At 37.4% G+C, this 19,981-nt stretch overlaps 1 protein-coding gene across 4 annotated transcripts in view; it reads left to right on the top strand.

The window, feature by feature from the left end:
* Positions 1-1,134: 1,134 nt before the first annotated feature.
* The window catches only part of ZNF385B (zinc finger protein 385B), a 132,443-nt gene continuing 113,596 nt past the window's right edge, over positions 1,135-19,981 (top strand). The window contains exon 1 of one of the 4 annotated variants that reach the window (XM_071561983.1): positions 1,135-1,154. Coding sequence is in view for 1 of the 4 variants with exons in the window: in XM_071561979.1 (XP_071418080.1) it covers positions 5,566-5,590 (25 nt within the window). In the remaining 3 variants the exon portion in view is untranslated. Of the gene's footprint in view, positions 1,155-5,183; positions 5,591-5,761; positions 5,831-9,593; positions 9,676-19,981 lie in introns of those variants that run through there. The other 3 variants (XM_071561979.1, XM_071561977.1, XM_071561982.1) reach the window with 3 other exon arrangements.

The raw sequence follows: 19,981 nt of genomic DNA, 5'->3' as shown, positions 1-19,981 counted from the left end.
ACAATTATCACAGGATTTAGAAAGGTATTTAGCAACATATTTTTCTTGAAAATTTATTCTTGTTGTAGTTTAATTTGCCTCGCCATGATTACTAAAATCTAAAAGCTCTTGCTATTGTATGTCTATGGGCAATTTAAATTACTTCATAGCTGCTCTGCTTTATATTGCCAAAATTAAGAAGTTAATTGCCTACATTAGGAGGCTTTGTTTATTTGATCCATTCATTGAATTCCTCCTTTTTTTGACATTACTGTTGAAAATTCTGTGTTTGAAAAAAGGAGTATTCTACTTAGATAGTATATTGCACATGGTGTTAAAGCCTTCACTATTGCTTGTGTTAGCAATTTTTCATTACAAGTGATACCCATTATGTCTCACTGCAGCTCAGGCCGAGATTGGTCAGCAATGCTATTCCAGAGTCATCCCTATCCTTGTGCCAGGCTTACACGATGCATGGACTGGCTGCTGCCAGAAGGAAATAAGTGAGGTCTTAGGGAAGTAAGAAACTGTGTGGTTTGCCTTTGCAGTTTTAATTGGAATTTACCTCAGTTATTTCCTATGAAGGAAAAAAGGAAAGAAAAGGGTGGTTTCCTGCAGCCTTGGGGAAATGTGCTTTAGAGTGAGCCTGTTTAAACTTTTCATGAGCAGGTCTTGGAGCCTACAGTGCAATCCCGTGGCACAGGACAGAGCTGGGGGCGGTACCTGAATCCCACCTGGCACAGCCCAGAGCAAGGGCTGAAGGATCCGCTCCTCAGAGGGGCCGGAGCCGGTTTGAAGTGTATGGTACGAACTTGGCTGATTGCTAATTCGAGTCTGCTTGCTTCCTATCTGCTGAGAGATAGCTAATGAGTTAATTGCTCAGGAAATGAGGACGGGAGGGAGGCAGCGGCAGTGCGGGACAGCAAGGCTGCCACGAGATGGTGCTGCAGCCCGAGCGATGCGCGGCGCGCCGGGGCTGCCGCTCTGCGGCTCGCTTGAGCCTCGTCTGAGTAAACAAAATATTGGGAAGGATAACTGCGAGTGGTTTGCTAATATATGCAAATATATGGGGCCAGTTTTGTGGATGACTTCGTTGTATTCCTCCCAGTTCTCCTTTGGAGGCGACACCGATTTTGCTCCAGGAATTTTCATTGCTTGTTCCCTGGTATCTTCTGGTGAGTCTCCTGTTTTCTCCTATGCTCCCGTGCTAGCATGGGAACGGTTGGTGTCGTTTTAAGTAAATGGACTAGAAATACCTGTTGAAGTCCAAGTTTTACAGACCCTTGGAAACGGGTAGGAAAGTTGCATTTTTTTTGTTACATAAGGTGTCCAAATTTACAGGTGGGCACAGCAGAATCCCTTTTCCCTGGGTCCTAGGCTATTTTAAAAAGCAGATGTGCTTTAGGGCCAGGGGCACTCCTTACTCCCCATGTGAAGGTCTGGCTGTAGGTGTGGCTGGAGGCGCCAGTGGGACGTCTGTTGCAGTGCATTGTAGCTGCAGCTTTGCAACCTCTGACCTTGCAGGACAGTTTTGGAAATGCTGTACCCTGTACCATTCTTTGTAGGGAACACTCCTACTAGTTACTATGTTAACCCTGCAGTACTGAGAAAATAATCGCAGAATGTGTTCCTGAGAGATTATAAACACGCCTTTGTGTGATCTGGTTCACAGCAGTCACAGCCAGGGATTTGTTGATACAGCAAAATAAATGCGTAAATCACTAGACTTCTGCTGTGTTTGTATCTTAAATCAGGTCACAAAAAGGGCCTGGTGGTGCAAGGGAGTAGGTAAACCAGCAGTCTTGGGCATGGGAGGAGAATGGGGGAGTATGGAGAAGGAAGGGTTTCTTTCACTTTCGGCAATAGAGATTAGACCTTCTTTGCCTCCTTGCGCAATACTATATAAATTTGGAAGTCTAGGCATCCTATCAAGCTAATAGAGTCAGAGAGGCTTACAATTAATAGCTTCATAGTATCCATGGACTGTGTAGCCAACTTGCATATTAGTTTTCCAAATTAAATGTATGAAGTGTGAATAGTGTCTTCAGCCAAAAGGTAAAACTGACTATTGATAGACATTGAAAAATTATACTGAAAATATTTCAGATAGCCTTAAATCTGCCTTGCCACTTTTGGCCTTGTGCATACAAGAAAGACCTTTTTTATTATTTTATTTTATTTATTAAACTGTAATAGAAATCAGCTTGCCAGAGGACTAGGTCAGTGCGGGATTAAATGGTGGTTGGTTACAAGAGAATGAAACTGCAGTGCATTGCTCCGATTTCAGCGGAGCTTTTCCTTGTTTTTTGTCACAAGGATCTTATCCTAAATGCATGTCTTTGCATATAGGTTTGAATCCTTAGCTGGTCCAAGATGAGCTTTCTGACAGGTAGCTTAGTTGCCAGCTTTGTGCCAGTGTGATGGAGAAGAGAATTTTTGCTTACTTTGATCTAGGTCCTCGATTCCTTCTAAATGTTTCTTTCATTAATCTAAAAAAAGAACAAGGATAATCTGATTTTTATTGCAGATCTTTATGAAATAGTCTACCAAGTACTCAGAGGAATGGTAAGCAGCAATCAAAAATATCCTGAAAATATTTGTGAGCTGAGTCCTCTTAAATGCATGTATGCATAGCTGTAGGAATTAGTCTGTAGAGAAAAGCAGGAGGATAGTAGAAACCACTGTGGTCTTACTCTTTTTTTTTGTGTTATGCCAGAACCTGAGGCTTGTAGAGGGTCAGCACTTGTTCTGCCTTCCATGTCTGCTGCCTACAGCCCAGCCTTCAGAAAGCAGTTTCAAGGAAGGTGCTGTTGTGGGGGCACAAACTGGAGCAAGTCCTTGGGACTTCCCCACACTGTACCTCTGAGAGGGAGTTTGCTCCAGACTAAGCTGTCCTACTCTAGGTAAAATCCATTTTTCTTTTGCAAAAAGTTAGACTCTTTTGCTGAAAAGCAAAACTATTACTTTCTCCAATACGATAGTAATGATAACAAAAAGAGTTATGTGACATAATGCAACTTGGCTTAGTACACTGTTGAAAAACTATTAGTATTTCACTTCTTGCTACAGGGTATGCTGACTTCTTGTCTTGTTCAGTGGTCTCTTGAACAGGATTGCATTTGGTGGATGGTATCATGTTCTTGGCATCATCTGAGTATTTGCCATAATTTACTTAACAAATAGATAATGCTATGTAAGTTAACATTTTTTTACAACATGAAATGTATTTATGGTAAGTGATTGCTGTTTTTCTTTCACAGAAGTCATGATAGAATCAAAGAGTATGCCGAGTTGAAAGACACCCATCAGGATCATGATTAGCTGCTCAGAAATTCAAGGGATTTATTTTATTCCTTTGGTGTTCTTGATACTCCTTACAAAATGTTGATGATGAGAGTTAATATCAAGGACCAGACCTGACATTAAAGTTGGTTTCTTATTTTCCAATAACCACTCACTGTATGCGTAATGGTTCGTTCTGCATTTGAGTGGCTGCGCTGTGGAAGTAATGGTAAAATTAATAAAAATAGTAAATAGATGATATGTGCCCTCAATAGTAGTGTTCAGGAAAAAAAGTAGAAAATTACTGCTTTGTTGAGGTTGATTGTTTTTAAGTAATTGATAAGTTGCATTAGAGCAAAACATTCAAAAATTCCCTAATGGCAAATAGCAAACGCCACTTTTTCATCTGCAGCCTCCATTCTCTTGGAGATAGGGAGCACATGAATGACATTTGTAAGCAAAGAAACAGAGTATATAACTAGTATGAAAAAAAATGGTTTATGGGGGGGTGGTACTTTGGGTGAAGTGTGTAATGATTTCAAAATAGAATTGGCTAATACATTTGGCACTCTTTGCCACTACTTTGCATAAGTATTTTCTTGTAGCAAAATCTTCCTGGAGAGTTTAACCTCACTTTGAAGGCAGTTATGCTATGGTAAAGAACCAGCATTTAAGACATCAGATACTATCAGAAGTTCTACAGTCTAGGACCAAAATTACAGCTGGCACCAGCCATGGCTTCAAGCTGAGATTGGCTGCAGGAGTGGTAATGACACAACTTCTGCTCCAGTTGGAGCATTGTCCTTGTCATTTAAACAGTTTGGGCAATGGCCTGGAGACTTCTTAAATCAGTTGAGTTCATGTTGCTGCAAGTATTTCTTCACTGTTGCGATGATGGATGTGATCCACAGTTTGCAGCGTAGACAGCTGAGATGAAAATGGATCTATAAATGCAGACATTTTATTCATGTGAATTTATAACAGTGATTTATATAGTAAAAGTACTGAAAAAATAAAATAATCAAGACAGGTTTGTTTATCCCTTTTATCTTGCAAAAGGAAAACCGATATTCTCTCAGTATGGCAAGTTTCCCCACATGGGATCAGATTCTGTCAAAATATCTCTCATAGTTGTCTCATGACACAGCAGTATATTGGGGGAACTGCAAAGGTATTATAATAAGAAATTCCCATGTCTTTCCATTTCTTTTAAAAACTTAACATGGTTATGATTACTTCTGATTCTTAATATACTGTGTATTTCTGTGTGAATATGCACAGTGACACATGACTTCTTACCTTCTTGGGGAAAGAAAGCCTATGAAGTACCTGAAAAGACAAAAAGATTTACATAGTAGGCAGACTGTGTGGGAGTAGGAACAGCATGGACATTTTTCATAGTAAGTAATTAGAATTTACTGGGGTTTTTGAAAGATGAAGGGATTGGTCATCTAATGTTATGTTTTTAGTGATTTTTTTCTTTTTTTGTGTGTGCAGATACTTAATCTGCTAGACTGTGCAGGTTTTAGCTGGGTCAGTATTCTAAATTTTCTCATCTAAATGTTTACTCTTTTTAATAGATATCCTATGTTTTAATGTATAATAGACTGTTATGTGGTTAAAAAGTACTTATTTGTTCATTTGCATAATTGCAAATTAATCTTATTTAAAAAAGCTGTAAAGAATCATTAATTTTTATTGCTGGATTTTTCTTTCCCCAATAACGAACCTCATCACAATACAGGCTGCTGATTCTCCTCTGTCTTGTGTTCATTGTAGAAGAGACAGAGCTATTTTTAACATTTACACAGTCGAGATAGATGATTCCATGTTCTGTGTGGTTTGGAGCTGAATCTGTAGAGCCTTTCATAATCATATCCTTTTATTTTTTTTACGGTTTGTTTGAATTTGATCACTGTAGCTGATTCCATGCATTGATAATGAAGGCTTGGGTTGCCTGATTTGGAGCATAAATTCCCGCAGACTTCTACTTTGACAGTGCTCTGTGTGTCGGTGTGCAGGAAGATACAGAACTGAAATTGCTTTGCTTTCTTTACAAATGACTCAGAGTGTGCTTGTCCTTCCCTAAAATGTTGCCAGCGTGTGAAGGATTTTCAATGAGCAGGGCTCTAAGCCGGCATCTGGGAAGGTTTGAGGCTGCTCTGCTATAGCAGGGCACTGTCACACAGATGAGCAGGGCTGGAGCCAAGACTCTGTAGCACCATAGATCATATTGGTCACATACTGGAAGTTTTGTTTATGTAACTTGGTTGCTGTTTAACCTGCATAAATAGTATTGCCATTATGTGGGGTGGACTTCCCAGTAGAGGTGAGTCTCTTTTTTATTATTAAACTTCACGGAATTGCTTTATGCTACGACATTGTGTTACATGTTTGGTGTTATTTCTGTGTGCATGTCATTTCTGATTTAGTTATTCCAGTGGAAAGGGTAACAAAACTGGCAATGCATGTAATGCATCTTTTTCTTTTCTTATTTCAGTATTAAAAGTAACTAAATATTTGGCAAGCTCCCTTTCCTTGCTTGCTGTTTGCAGAGGGCATCTTTCCAGTAGGTGACTTCCTATGCATATTAAATGTTTTTTGAATGTCAGTGATGCTTTGTTATTGTTGTAGGAAGAAGCTTATTAGCAGTGTGAATAAAATACCTCTTACCAGAGCTTGCTTTCTGGCTTGTTAAATCTCGAAGTATAGTTACAATGGTGTGTGAAACACAAGAGCTGTCAGATTCTCCAGATAAACTAAGTAAAGAATGAAATAAATAGTATGCTGCATTTGACATCTTAGATATATCTATCATTGTTAATATTAGAAGTTATGACCTGTCATGCCCAGGACAGGTTCCAGTAATTCATTTGCACTGACAGCTTGCATTGAGAAGGGTATAAAATTAGTGTTTCGTCTCCCTAACCAGTTAAATTTGAGATTTAGTGCACTAAGTTTTATTCGAGGGAACAGATAGTGTGCTAAAGGTAGTCCATGAAGTTCGAGTAGTAAATCTTTAAGCTTGAAAGAAGCATTATCGTAAACTAAACAGACTTTGTACCTATGTGTTTAAAAAAAAAAGGGGGATTTTATTGAGAATTTCACCTACAGCAGAAGATAAAAAATTAGTTCAGCTGTTACATTTTAAGCGTTGCTGTTCTGTTAATATGTTTAGTTTGTGAAGTGAGACCTGCTATGATTATATTTGTATATGCTGATAGTAATTTTTTTTAATAAAACGGGAAAAGGTTGAAAAAATATTAAAATGTTTTTCTTGCTTGCTATAAAAATGTCTGTGCTTACTATGTAAAGACTGCTGTAGGTTTTGTTTGGTTGTTTGGGGTTTTTTTATGAGGAACTAGGACAGCTCATGCTTTTTCCTTGCTAAATATATTTATGAGGCAGCTGTTTTATAGCTTTCAGCTCCAAAGTTATAGATAAGTGTGTATTTGTTTGACAGAAGATTCGAGAATTTCCATTTACTGCCAGTACATGTAAAGCTTGGCTAAGCAGACTGCATCAGGAGCACACACCATTTGTATTAGCCAATCTGTCTTTGCAAGTCCCAGGGCCACTATCTTGCTAGAAGCCACTGTGTGCTTTTGAAAGCATGAAATTAGTTTTATACTGAGCACATAGTTTCTCATTTAGCAGTTCTTTTTATGGTAATGGTCAATTTATGGTTCAGCGCCAGAATTCTGGTGTTCTGTCAAAGCTGATAGCTTCTGCGAAGGTGTTCTTTGGAGATAAAGACAAACAAGCAGAATCCAAAACAAAACCCCCCTACCCCCAAAAAATCGCCAACAAAAATCCAGTTTGTCATAAGGATCCTAGGGAGATGCTAATAGAGGAAAGTTCTCCCCAGTGACCTAACTACTGACATTTCTGATAGCATTTTGGAGTTATTTTGTTGTGGTCTTTCAGATAATGCTTACCATTGATGTCATAAAATTACTAAATTCTTTTTTGCCTTTTTACACTTGATAAATTTGGTGGAGGGTTATGACATTGAAAATTGCTCTCTTATATGCTCATTTGCTCTATGTGCTTATTTAATGATCAAGGATAAAATATGCTTGAAAAATGTGCCTGAAGCAATCTAAACATTCGGGAGAGATGATTTTTAGATAGCAACTTTAGAATACGTTGCAAACTTTGCTCTTTCTTCAGAAATCTATGGAAGTCAAGTTGTTAGTAAATACCTTGTAGAACTTTCTTTTACTAATTCATAAACTGATGAGCCAACTTTTTTACCCGTGTTTTGTTCCTGGAAGAGTTTTGTTATTTTTCTGACTCTGTCAGATTTCTGACTGCTCCCTCCCTAGCAGCTTTGCTTAATGAAACATTAAGGTGGTTAACACTGTGCACTGTTGGGCTTCACTTCGGTTACTTTGTCCAGCCTACATTAATCTCTCTTGTGTAGTAGGTAATTTAAAATTGATTTGCTTTTAGTCTAGGTTTTCACAATTCTGACTTAATCCCTGATAAGCACTTTTTTAATGACAGAATATCTGCTTCCTTGCTCATTTCTGTCTGTAAGGGTCAAAATTTGCCATTGCATTTTGTGGGGAAGATGTGGCAGCTCTAGAGATGGTAATGTTTCTTCTGTTAAGTGTTGAGGAGAGATCCTGATCAGCTACTGATAGGTCTTCATGGGAAAAGAAGAAGTGAAGGTCATAGCTGCCAGTTTATTTAAGGAAATGCAAGGTAGTGTCCCAATCTTTCATTATTCCATCATTGTGGTGGAGAAAGAGAAGTAGAAACTGTGGAGACTACTGCCCTTTGCCACAGACGCTTGGAAGGTGCAGCAGAGTATCACTTCAACAAAGCTCCTTTTTTGAAGCTGTGTTGTTTGGATCCTCCTGTAGTCACATAATAGATGCACACTGACAGCTTAAAAAAAATTATACTGCTGTCATTTTTAGGACCTTTAAATAAATTTGCTTGCTGTTCTTCAGCGTGTGTTTAAAGGCTACCAGGCAGAAAATACTGTTCTGAACAATTAGAAAACAATGTGTGACATATCACTACCATGACTTATAAAACTTGCTTTATTACTCTAAGTGCTTGAGCCTTTCTTTGTCCTTTTATTCTTTTGGGGATTCTTTTTATCCATGCCTTTTATCACTAGGAATTCTGATTGTCACATTTCAGTCTGTCTGGTTCTTTGTTTCAAGATGATGGTGTTTGTGAGGTGCTTTCAGCTTCAAAGATCTTGAAACCAAGATCTTTATTGCTGCAAATTTTCCCTCCTGGCACTTCACATTGGCAGTTAAGTGAGCAGCAAGACCTGGCGTGTTTGTTATGCTGGACAAAACTACTTCACTTGCTGGTATGGGTCTCTGCTGTTTCTGTGTCCATTCTGTTGCCATCTCTATATCAGATTGTCAGTTATCACATGGCACCATAATTTTAGTTTCTTCTCCTTTAGAAGACATCATTGTTAATATGTGGTGATCTTTTGCACTTTGAGAGAGTTCAGGGGGTAGCAGCCTCCCTTACTACCAAGGTTACTTTGCAAGGAAATTCTGAAGGAGAAGAGGACATTATAAGCTAAAAGGAAAAAAAATATTGGGGAAGTGGTGTGTTGTGAGCAATTCCATGTTGATCACTTGACTTTCAGGTCCAAGTCTAGCCAAGGTCTTTGTGGAAATCTTGAATTTTGAGGTATTTTTAGTGAAGGTCACTGGTGAAAATTCATATAGTCTGTTATGGGAACTACCTGAGGGAAAGGCTATGACTGAAAGCTCAGTGGATAAAACTTCTCCCAGTAGTGCATTTGTGAAGCTCAGACTCTGTGCAGTAATCTGTGATATGATGGATTTGGTGTCATCACTTGTTAGTGTGTTGTGGTTGCTCTGGATCGTGTATGAGATCTGTGTTCAGGTCATCTGTGTCAGGTGATTAAAGGACATTTCCAGGTCATGGGGCTTCTGAGGTTATTGTGGTGTATTCGGTTTTGTATTTTTTTGTTTGGTTTTGTTAGCTATTCACATTGGTACTGTTTATACTTTTGCTAAACTGGAGGAAGAGACAGAGCAAGTCTCTGGTGTGCAAGTTTCACTTTTGCTTGCTTTGAGTGTTTGTAAAGGCAGAAGTCAGAACATCATAGCTCCTGGAAGCTTGTAACTTCCACCCAGGGGCCTCTACTTTTTTTTTTTTTGGGGGGGGGGGATATTTCCTAATAAGGGAGTGGAGGGAGGAAGGGAAGGTAAGAAATCCATGTAGGAAGTTCCTAAAACTGTCTTTCTTCTCAAATTGAATTCAAAATTCTCACATATTTGCCTGCGGCTTTTGCAGTGATGACATCCCTGTAATGTTTTGTGACTGAACATTTAAATGTGAGCAGAAAGGGAGGCTATTGTCTTATCAGTTGGTCAAACTTAAATGGACCATGCAGAAAATAAAAAGGTAAGGAATATTTACAGGCTTTAGAGTGGCACATCTGGATAAAGAGTCACAGGAATAACTTCATCAAGAAAAAGCAGACTAGTTGGAAAGAACTGAAGAGCAGTGTTAGGTCTTGCAATTGGTGCATGTTGTGGCCAACTTTGTTAGCGGTACCGTTTAAGCCTGATGCATCTCTAGTAAGGTTGGAGAGTAAAAATTGATCTATCAAGTAATCATTGTAGCAACCTCTTTGTAAGCAAACATAAACAGCACTTGTCACCTGTGAACCCAGGTTATGTCTGAAAATAAGATTTAAGCTTTGCAGTCACTTTGGCTGCTTAGCAGGGCAGAGGCTTTCAGAAGAGCCAAAGCTGGAACATCGGAGTTTTATTTGCTAGGGATTAAATATTTGTGTAAACTTCTCCAGGTTATTTGAAAACATTATTATAAAGAATGCATATATGAAAGTGGTGTAGTACCAGATCTGTTCTTGATAACTATTGACAGAAACAAGGACAAATCTGGCATAAACAACTAAAAATATTGTTGTCCTCTTATTTCGTTTGTCAGTTGCAAACACTTGCTCATTAATACTTCATCCTCTCTAACAAGTATTTCTCCTTCAAGAGGAAATTTTCATTTTTTTTTTCTTTCATCCTTCCTCAAAACAAACAAGTCAGCTTTGTTTTAGAGATTACTTCAGATTATTTTTGTGGAAAAAAAAATTAAGCTGACATTGTTTTGTTGATTGTATACTAGACTTCTACTCTGCATGTTGCTGTTATCGCATGGTATCTATGCTGTTGATATCCTTCTGTAGGTACTGTTTCTCAACTGGAAAATCAATGAAGCTTAAAATCCAAATCCATGAAGTAATAATTTATCAGCAACTAATTCATTAAATCTGTAACCTATACATGCATTGTAAGAACACACTCACCCTTGATTATTTGGTTGACAAAACTATTTACTTAAATACTTTACAAATTCTCAAATTTTAGAAGATTTTTGTTGCAAATAGTCATTGCTTGCTATTTAAAGTGCTTCATATTATTCTGTTAATTATTCTGTTAAGAGAGAGGAGCAGGCTGTTGCTTATAAGTATCCCAGCACACTCACCAGCAAAGAAGTAGTAAACATGAGAAAATTATAATTGATGGAAAGATTAGTCTGAAATGTCTATCCAAACTATTCAGCTTTTATGAAAAAATAAATCTTTCAATTGATGTGATTTCACATGTGATTTACTAAGCAAAGCTATATAATTATAATAGTAAATTTACAAAACAGATAATTGACTTGTAAACATCTGTCAGATAGTTTGACCAGCCTTTACCAAAAGCTATCATGTTGTTCACAACAGGTTTAATGGAGTCTTCTGAGAAATGGGACAAAAATGAGGTAGTGCAATTACGGGTAAAAGCTCATGGGAATTTCCATTCTCTGAAGGTGCTCTGCAACTTCAATGTATGGCTGCTTGCCCTGCTCTTCATGCACATGCTCACATGTTGGAAAGATGTTTATGGGTTTGGTGGGGAAGAGGGAGAGAGTTGGGTTGGTGCTTATATATGATGTGCCAATTAACTCAAGAAGTAAGTTAGAGTAAGAGGAAAGAATTTGTGAGAGCAGAAAACATTGTGGCATCCTGATGCAAGAGATGAAACAGGGGCATGACTGGACTCAGAATGTTCCAAGCTTGTCAAGGCCACCTACCCTCACAAGTGCTTTATCTGACGCTTTAGTGATGATTAATCGTGAACCTAAAGTTAAACATTTGTGTAAGTGTTCACAGATTGGGTATTTTTCATGAACATGAGTTTGAATTGGATTAGAAGAAAATTCCATTTCTGGCCATTGAAAATTCCTTCCTAAAAAAACTCACGTTAAATCAAGATTAAAAGTAAAACATATTTTTGGGAAGAGGCCTGAAGAAATACTAATGGGGAGATGTGCACTGGATTTTGGTGGGTTTTTGTTCTGATGTTCACTTTCCAGCTGCTAGTTTGATCAATTCCCTTGTTTTCCTGTCTGCTGAAGGTGAGCCCAGTGTGGGGTGTGCAGGGGTGGGGTGCTCTGCCCCAGAAGGTGGGGGATGCTGAAGCATCGTAGGGATTTGCCCCCCCGTGCTTGTAAATTGGAATTGAAGTTGATCACAGCTGAAGAGACAAATGATTAGCATGTTATTTTTTTAAGTATTTTGTGTTACTTTTTATTTTTATAGCAAGAGACTGCTATTTAAACAAATATGGTGTGCTTCATCTTTTTGTCTGTGTTTAGAAACCAAAATGATTTTTATCATCGGAAGTCCATTTTAGGCATAATAGACATGTCATTAAATTAAAAAAAGGTCAAAAATAACTTTATAAATAATATTTTTGTCAGATGATTTGATTTTCATTACTGATTCAAGTGAAACTTCCAGACACCTTTACTGAAGCCTCTTTGAAGAGAACCTTTGTTAATTCTTTAATTGCGGATGTAGGTTTCTTTGGGTGCTAGTCTTGTTTATACAAGAAGTACATTTGAAAGGCTGTTAATTTATGGAATACCAAGTATCACTGAAATTTAAAGACTTTTTTGAAACTGAAACTATAGATTTCAATAGCATGTTATGTCAAGACTCCAGTGCCAAAAAGAAAGAGCAGGCTGTAGTTGACAGTGATCCTGTCTGCCCACTAGTCCACTGGACATCTACCCTGGCAAAGAGAGGATATGTTTGCAATCATAATATGCTTTTTTGTTTTTGCTTAAATCCTTGAAGGGTGATGGAATGACAGACATATGCTTTCTGTCTCTGATTAAATACAGTTATTTTCCATATTTTATAGTTTTGCTTCATAAGTACTTGTTAGGATTATCAAGACTTGAAATCAGTGGATGAATTGGACAGATAAAGCCATCTATACTTTTTAAGGACTTCTACTTTATACTGTTTTCCTCATTTGAAAGCTTAGTGTTGCTTTCATAGATTGTGAACACACTACCCTGGCTGCTTCAAGTCATCCCTTTGCAAGGTTGATGCAATGCATCAAAATTATTTTAACTGCTCTAAATAACTAAGATAAGAATCCTAATCCCAGAAATCGTCATTCATTAACTGAGTCTCTACAGAGTGGAGAGCAGGAGTGCCTTGTTTCTTCTGGCTGCAGATCAGCAATTGAGACTGCTCAGCCTCACCCATGCCGAGCACGGGGTTATCACTGCCCACCCCGACAGCTGCACACTGTGTGGAGGGAGCTGATCCAGCCCCGCTGCCAGAGCATGGGCCTTGTTTGCTCAACAGTGATCCATCCCTCTGTGGCAAAAGCATGCTGCTGGGAGAACAGGAGTTGAGAAAGACTGGATGAGGTGCCCATGTAAAAGATAGGGAGCATGGATCTGGATGAAAAATGGCAATTTTTGTTGCGTCTTGAGTGGTCAAAACATGTAGCTAGAAATTACATAGCCTAAAAATATGTTGAAATAGCGGCTTTCAGTAGGCAGCTGAGTGATGATACACTACAAGAACTGATGTTCTACTGTAAATATGCCACTTATCTTGAGATTGAAATCCCTTTACTCGCTACTTCATCTATTGCGTGAACGTGTTGTTTGTTGCCTACCTCTGACAGAGTTCTAGGGTCAGAAGGAATTGTTATAAAAACTCGAGGTTTCATGACTTATGTAGTTGTTAGAACAACCAACCACTAACAGTGCAGACACACAGTGGAAGAGTCTGAGGAACCATAATAATGTAGAAACATTTTTTTTCCTTTCTTTCTTCTTTTCCCTTTGAACTTGTTGCTGAATGCTGGTGGAACATGCCCATACTGTTGTGGTGTGGAGCAATCAGCTGCCAGAGAAAAGTGAAGTCTGAAGGGACATCTACCAATTAATGGAAAATAATGAGAAAAATATTACTGTTACATTGATCAAAGCAAAGTTGTTACCAAGAAATTTGGAAGTTAGCAAATTTGTAAGCTGTGTATGGTGTAGTCTGACACTTCTGGGATAAACAAAGTCAGAATTAGTGCATCCATTGGGGTTTATAGACTCTGAGGAGTGAAGGAATCACCAAGCCTTATCTCTTCTACAATACTGGACATAATAATCTCATTCATTAATTCCTTTAGTAGAAGAAATTGCTTTCCTAAATATGCCAGTGTTTGCTGTTTAGTCAAATAAATCTGTAATTGAACTAGAACACAGTATTTAGAGACACATCCAAGTTCAATTTAAGGACTTCAGGATGTAATGAAATTACTTGTTACACTGTTGAATTGTTTAAATAAACCTTCTCCATTGCGGTTAAGAACTGTATCTTCCTGCCAATTTGAATTTTCTAATTATGAGCCCGGAGTTGCTTTTTCTTCCTTACTATTAAAGAACCCCTATGATTAGGTACATTCTCATATTAAAATAGCAAGTAATCTTGGTTTGAAGTCCAGCACTGTTTGTATCAAGTGTACAATTAACAAACAGAGATTGTGTAACATTTGAAAAGCTTATGTATCACTTTATTAATAACATGATTTGCATCAGTAGCCTCAGTGACTCTCCAGTGAATCAGAAGGACAATTTCACCTCCATAATAGTGGACTGTTGTGTCCTGGTTTTTAAATTCTGCACAACATACTCTTAACTGTAACAAATACTCTTTCAGACAGGACCAAGTTCATAAAGATCTCTTTCTTTGCATTAAGTTAGAAGCATGATACCAGTACTTGTCAAGGTTTTCTAGCTAATTTTTCCTCTTCTGTAGTTATTTTCAGCTGGCAGAATCAAGATTTTTCTGAGCACTTGTGAGACGAGAGTAATTTTCCGGGTTAAATTCCTTGCTCATGGTCTGCACTGCTTGTTTTGCTCCTCTGTAGAGTTTGGTCTCTGTTTCTAAATATGTATTTTAAGCACTAAAGGCAGCTATGTTGCAGCTCTGTATCCGCTTCTGGGTACCATCCAGGATGTGCAGTGAACTTTGCCACTCAAAGTTATTTTGCCAATTTTTTAAAACCATAATATCTTAAATTAACTTAATACCTGTGTAGGGATTGGATTGGCACAGTTGTAGTGGGATTTTCTTTACATGATATCTACTTATCACATCACCTAATTTTCTTGGTATTAGTTTCAAAAGTTTTGATTTATGTAAAGCATACTTTCAGTGAAGACACAGAAAATGGGGAATACAGAATCTTCTGCCTATTTCCTAATCAGCTTGTAGAGATACTGAGTATATGATTTACTTGACAAGATGTTTCCTTACAGTTTACCTAAGTTTTGGGACAAGAATATCTGTAATCTAACCATGCAAATAATTTTGTTTAGTCTCTATGTTTTTCAGTCCACTCATACTAGCATCTGATAGACATGCTCATTAGCCATTGCCTTTTTTCCACTTCATTGCTATTGTTTAGAGACAATATCATACAGTGTCATGTTCAGATTATTCTCCTTGAGATGTCTTTAACTCCTTGGAGCATGTGCTTAGCACCTACATCCATCTATCCACAAAGGCTTCTTTATGTAGTTTATGCTGAGTGGTAGGCACAGCATACTAATTTATTTGGACAACCAACCCCTTCCCATTTCTTACTTAAGGTAAATGCTTGCCATTTAGTTGCACAAAACTGTCTTGACGAGATGTGCTGTTAACAGGCTTGCTCCTAAGCCTGGGAATGTAATACATAATGCTAATCTTTATAATACCTTGCAACTTGGTGGTCAGTATTTCTGACTCTGAAGGCTGTGCTGCCAGCTCTATGAATTTTAGTATCTTTTAGATTTTATTTTTGCCATTTGCTTTACACTTGACCTTTATCTAAACTCTTCTCATTTCTGCATTGGGATAACCCCTGATCCATATGTGTGCCTGTGTATAGGATTTTGAGAGTGCTGTCCATGAATAATTCCAAAAATATGTTGCAAATTGTTTGTTTTATTTTTTTAAAGAACTGAAAGTCACAGCATGGTTTGAATTAAAGAAGGACATTAATTTGTAGCAGAATCTAAAGAGAAAATGCTCAACTAAAACAGAAATAGAGTTCTTCTGTTTGGCACATCACTGAACGTCTGGGAAGGTTGGTCACTTCTGAGTTGCCTGCTTTTTTCCCTGCTGTGTAAGCCTTCCCTCTACTTCCCCATACTGAAGTTAAGTAGTTATTTCAGGTCAGTTCCTTATTTTTTTTCTGGAACATCATCTTACATTCCTTTAGTTGAAATTTTATGTAATCACATTGTAATATTTTTTCCCTTTCTCTTAGATTTTTCTTTTAGTGTTAGAGTTTATAATTGATTTTTGTCTACAGCAAAGTAAAAATGCAGTGTGTTTTCCTGTGACTTACCTTCCTTTAGCTGCAAAGTTAACTAAAGTCTAATGTGTATAAATGTTTGAGGCTTTTTTCATAAAGAACTGTTATTTTTAATGAACCTTTTATTATGGAAGTTACTAGTAACTGCAGAGCAAAATTACATCTTTTTTTGTAAATAAAACATTTATAGAATGTGAGAAGTTGGAAGGAAAATATTTTCATCTAATAGTGAACTTGGATTGGTTTCTCTAAAATGACAACACTTGGAAGTGTTTTTCCTCTTTTATCACCCATCAGAGACATGTACATCTGAGGGTTCTGATCTTTAGCGTAAACTACTGTTAAGTTTTCATTATAAATGTGCCACCTACTGGAGCAAAAGGCCCATCAGCAAATATTTATTAATTTTATCTTCTCCCAGACACATTTGCATAGTAATTTCTTGCTAGATTCCTGTGCTTCTGGTTGTCAAATCTACACTGCTTCTTGTCAGCCACACCATAGGGTATGAAAATGGTAATAAGAATTCAAGGGGATGTGGAGCATGAAGGCTTAATAAAATGACTTTACAAAAAAGAAGAATTGATATACTGAGTTATAATGAAAAATACCTGCCTGGAATGAATGCCCAATAAGGGAATCTTACATTCATAGCTACTCTAAGCCTTGATTTCATGATGAAAAAACCCCACATAATTGTTCAATAGAGCCTTACAGCAAAAAGAAATTTTAAACAAGGTTTTAGACTATGCTCTGGTTTTCAGTTGTGGGGTGGGGTTTTTTTGTTTTTTGGTTTTTTTGGGGGTATTTTTTGTTTGTTTTTTTTTTTAAATCTTCAACCAGGTCTTGGCATAGGATTAGTCATGATCATCTTTACAAATGAGAGGTGTTTTCCTTGTATCTTGTCTTTTATGTTATAGTAATTAAATGAATGATTATTTGTATTGCAGATATGTCTTAAAAGCCACAATTCTATTATGCTAGACTTGTACAGAATTAAGGAAAAGGCTTATCCCCAACATTTTGAAGTCTGCTTTGAACCATAGAGAATGAAGACAGTGCAGCAAACTGGAAGGATAGAATGATCTAGAAAATACCACTCAGCTAAACTCAAGTGATTATCTTGATGTTTCTCATTAATGTGAATGCTTGTTTTGGCAACACTTGATTATATCATAGTAGAAAAATAGCTAATGTGTGAACAAGAACAAACAGAATGGCTTCCTGAAGATTAGTCTGTTTTGCTGCATATTAAATTTGTGTGTTCCTGTAGGACACTTTGGCTTGGGCAGGGTTTTCTTTGTCTTTAATAGGGCTAAACATGATGTAGCCGATATGTTAATGAGACAGCTGTAAAAGTTTGGTGTGTTTTGATACACGAGTTGCCAGTTTCTTTCCATGCCTTGCAAGTACAGATCAGCCATGAGGGCATTTGCTTTTGAAAAGGAAGAATGAATCAACAAGCCACCCTCAGAAAGTGAGTCCACAGTCTGACAGACTACAAGGGAGGAGATGGGAAGGGATTAGAAACCTCCTGAATCCCTTGCTCAGGCTGTGGTGCCCAAGCCCAGGTTCTCAGCAACCCATTCCAGGTCCTCCATGTAAGTACATTGATTCCAAATTCTGTGCTTGCTAAACCTGAATCTTCTGTTATACTTCAATAGAAATATAAATTTGGAGTTTTTAACACAGGTTTGTAAGCTGCTCACCATAATCAGTGTCCTTGTACGCTGCCTGTTCATTCATTTTATTTGTCAAATGCTGTTAAATTATGTGTTTATCTGGACATGTTGGGATAGTGCTAAATATTTGGTCAATATATCTTAGATAAATAGAATATAAATGTCCACGATAGACCGTCAAGGAAGTTGGAGCAACCACTGACAGGGCTACATGTCCTGTCTGGGATGGCACAGTAATTGGAAGGAGGTTGTAGAAGGATGTGTTTTTTCAATTTTGGCACTTATTTCTCTCTGCCTAAGGGGGAAATCGAATTTTTGCCATAGATGTTTGTTGCATAAATTCTCTTTTCAGTTCTTTATTTGATAATTGAATGACCAATTTCATATTGCTGGGTGAAGAAAATTTAGGTTTTATGTCAAGTAGTTCTGCTTATGAAAAATATAAATGACTTCTTTGTCTTTGCTAATGGAGTGCAGTCTTCTCCAGCTCTCTGGAACAGGCCAGGGTGTATGTCTGGCTTCGCTCCAGGTGGTGAGCACTTGGAGTGAGCTGGGGCAGTGCTTCAGGAGACATGCTGCTTGCAGAACAGCACTCACATTTCCATTGGCTGGAAAAGGAGGAACATCCTTTAGGGGTGCCTGTAGCTGATCTGCCTACTTTCCCAGAATGGGACGCTGAAGCCAGTAAATAAGGCAATAAAATATTTCACACCTAATAAATTTCATAGCCCAAAAGCAAATAAAATCTAAACAGTTCTAAGAAGAACATAGTCATTCCAAAAGTTCGGAGATTGAGATCATATAGAAAGGACAAGGATAAGAAAATCCCTTCTATATTTGTAGAAGGTGGTAAAGATTGTATCTCAGAAATCTTCTGAAATGGTTTTAAACACTTCAATAATGAAAAAACAGAGAAGAGAAGGGAAGTAAATCCTAAGCAATGTCTGAGAGTGAAAACACTTAAAGTACATGAATGTAACTCAATGGAATAACTGGCTACAAGAACATATCCCAAGGAGGTATTCAAAATAAGCAGAGTACAGCATTACAGAACACATATGTAAAAAAAATCAAGTTCTGCATGCAGTTTTATGGGCATGTGGAACTGATTGAAGGCCCATTTCTTCGTAACTATGCTTTTAAGGATAAATGACCTTATCTGTTATTAAAGCTGTTATTCAAAGCGTGATTTGATTTTTTTTTCTGAATGATTTAGTTATTAGTCTTTTATCTAATGGGTTAAATCAGCTGTGTTTCATTTTATAATCTTTTATAGGGGTATACTTCTATGTAGTATACACATGTAGAATTAAAAAATAGCTAAAGATAATTCCAGAGTACAAAACTGAGGTGGCAGGAGAAATGCTACACTAGTCATCTAAGCAGTGATAAATTATTTCAGTGAATTTCAATTAATTCAGAGTTTTTATATTTGTTATGACTGTATAAATTATTTGGTTCTTCTTTCTGTTTATTTCCTGTTATGCCTAAGCAGAGGAAATGTGCTTCAGGATACATGAAATTCAAGACCACAGAATCTAGTAGGAGTGGAAAAGTTAGGCTAGTTGAAGTCACTGAGATATATGCAATACTTGGATGTTTTCCATAAAATTTTATGGCATCTTAATTACAGCTGTTTAAAAATATGGCTATCTTTTTTAGCATTAGCATAAACTACTACAAAAATTAAAATTTCTGGAGAAATATCTGAAAGTGTTTTGAAAGTCAAAGACCCCAACTTTTCATGCCCACAAATAATGATGCTTTTCTAGGGTAACCTCAAAATAAGCAGGTTTATTTCCAAATTGTATGTTATAGCCATAAATAAAACTAGAGTTTTATTTGTCTGCCAGCAAAGAAGAATTGTTTGATAGCTACTTTTCAGTTGTTTATATGTGAGCTAAACAAGCGTGCATAAAATTTCAGTGTATTCTATTTGTGACATTACATGCTCCTTATCACTGTCATAGCAAATGACCTTAGAATTAATGCAGATATTTTAAGAAATTTTTATTTGCAGTTCTTCCTTCCTGTGTGCAGGAAATTGCAAGGAATGTTTTAAGAAGTGAAAGCATAAAGGTATAGGATGTATTTAGTGTGGTGGGGGGTTTTAGGTATAACAAATTTGAGTTTGTCTTGTGCTTGTGGCATTATGGTGGTTTTGGGTTGTTTAGGATTTTTCAACCTCATACCCTTTATGGCCCTCGTGAACCACTGAAATCACTTCCACTTTTGTCAGCTGAGAATGATGACTTGGCTGTGATTGTCAGCATCTTGGCAGAGGTTCAGACACACGTGCCATCAGAAAAACTTCTTTCAGATAGTATTCCTTGAGGACAAAGGAATAGATATTGTGGT

This window comes from Pithys albifrons, chromosome 8, assembly GCF_047495875.1.
Source record: "Pithys albifrons albifrons isolate INPA30051 chromosome 8, PitAlb_v1, whole genome shotgun sequence".
NCBI classification, from domain to species: Eukaryota; Metazoa; Chordata; class Aves; order Passeriformes; family Thamnophilidae; genus Pithys; species Pithys albifrons.
Note: the sequence above shows the minus strand (reverse complement) of the source record. Positions and strands in the feature narration are given on the sequence as shown.